This window comes from Sinocyclocheilus rhinocerous, unplaced genomic scaffold (assembly GCF_001515625.1).
Source record: "Sinocyclocheilus rhinocerous isolate Xijiao unplaced genomic scaffold, SAMN03320098_v1.1 C36570033, whole genome shotgun sequence".
Classification (NCBI taxonomy): Eukaryota; Metazoa; Chordata; class Actinopteri; order Cypriniformes; family Cyprinidae; genus Sinocyclocheilus; species Sinocyclocheilus rhinocerous.
The window spans coordinates 1-1,311 of record NW_015783282.1 but is presented as its reverse complement, the minus strand read 5'-3'; the positions used below and the strand labels follow the sequence as shown (position 1 = coordinate 1,311).

Below are 1,311 nucleotides of genomic sequence, written 5' to 3'. Positions count from 1 at the left end.
AAATAAATGTTAATTCAAATAAATAGATAAATGATACATCTAGCAGCAAGTAGAAAAAAAGTAATAGAAACTAGATATTTCACACACATTTGTAACATTTATTTAACAATTACATCATTTTTTTCACAGTAAATTGTGTCTTTATTCATGTAAATATATTGCTACCTTTTAAGTTTAGGATTGAGTCTTTCACCCTAGGATGATCTTATTTGAATGTCCATGCCATCTGAATGATTGAATACTTCTGCTATATATGACAGGCATCATGACCAATTCACAGGAAGAGTATCCAGTGTTTTGATTAATGACAGTTGCATTCCATATTTCCATTTTAATTTTTTTAAGAGCAATGCTCATGATTTTTGGCACTTCTCAATTTCCTCACTAAGATATGAGCTGTATGTGTTTACACTCCTTTCAGAGTAACATTGAAGAGGTGGATCCCAGGGGCCGGACGCCTCTGCACCTGGCCGTCTCACTAGGACACTTGGAGTCCGTGAGAGTGCTGCTCAGACACGGCGCAGATGTTTCCAAAGAGAACGACAAAAATTGGACAGGTGAGAATAGAGCTTATGAATTGCACATTAGTCAACTTAGTAGGTCTTATAAGACATCAGATAGTTTTGCAGTATCGCCATGGCAATCTTTGAAGTAAATTGCATTGACCCCCACAAGAATACCATTAGAACTATAATGACCACTTGCACATCAGTAGTTTTCCCAGCCACCTCTGGTCCGGCTTTTCCGGGATGCAGTGTTGTGTATGCTCTAATGATCACCTCTTCCAAGACACTTACTGGTCATTTAGCAGATGTCTTTTTATGTGATTTACAGTGCACTATAGAATAGAAGCTAGTATGTTTACCTTTCCATTACAAGCCCATATTCTTAGATAAAGATAAATACCTAAAGGTCCAGTTAAAGCAGATGTATATGTGTGTTGTTGTCTGCACAGTGCTGCAGGAAGCAGTCAGCACAGGAGATCCAGAGATGGTGCAGCTGGTGCTCCAGCGACGAGATTACCGTAAAGCCTCCACTGCGCTGGGTGGCGTTCCAGAGTTACTGTGCAAGATCCGAGAGGTGCGTCTGTCATTTGATTTTGTGTATTATTTTGGGGAATTTTGAGCTATTATTGTATAGTATATAAAAGTTTGGGGACGGTAAGATTTTTAAAAGTAGTCACTTATGTTCACCCAGGCTGCATTTATTTGATCAAAAGTACAGTAAAGGCTGTAATATTGTGAAATATTATTACAATTTGAAATAGCTGTTTTCTATTGTAATATGTTTTAAAATATCATTTATTTATGT

General features: G+C 37.3%; 1 protein-coding gene across 1 annotated transcript; it reads left to right on the top strand.

The window, feature by feature from the left end:
• The first annotated feature begins 196 nt into the window (after positions 1 to 196).
• LOC107736222 (ankyrin repeat domain-containing protein 13A-like) lies at positions 197 to 1,125 on the top strand. Its single transcript, XM_016547692.1, has 2 exons — positions 197 to 557; positions 956 to 1,125. The coding sequence occupies exons 1-2, from the start codon at positions 392 to 394 to the stop codon at positions 1,123 to 1,125; spliced, it is 336 nt and encodes a 111-aa protein (XP_016403178.1). The 5' UTR covers positions 197 to 391.
• The last annotated feature ends 186 nt before the right edge of the window (positions 1,126 to 1,311 follow it).

Coding starts and splice junctions, on each gene's coding strand:
- LOC107736222 (XM_016547692.1), top strand. CDS start 392: ATGAGCTGTATGTGTTTACACTCCTTTCAGAGTAACATTGAAGAGGTG. Junction 558..955: donor GAACGACAAAAATTGGACAG/GTGAGAATAGAG, acceptor TTGTCTGCACAG/TGCTGCAGGAAGCAGTCAGC.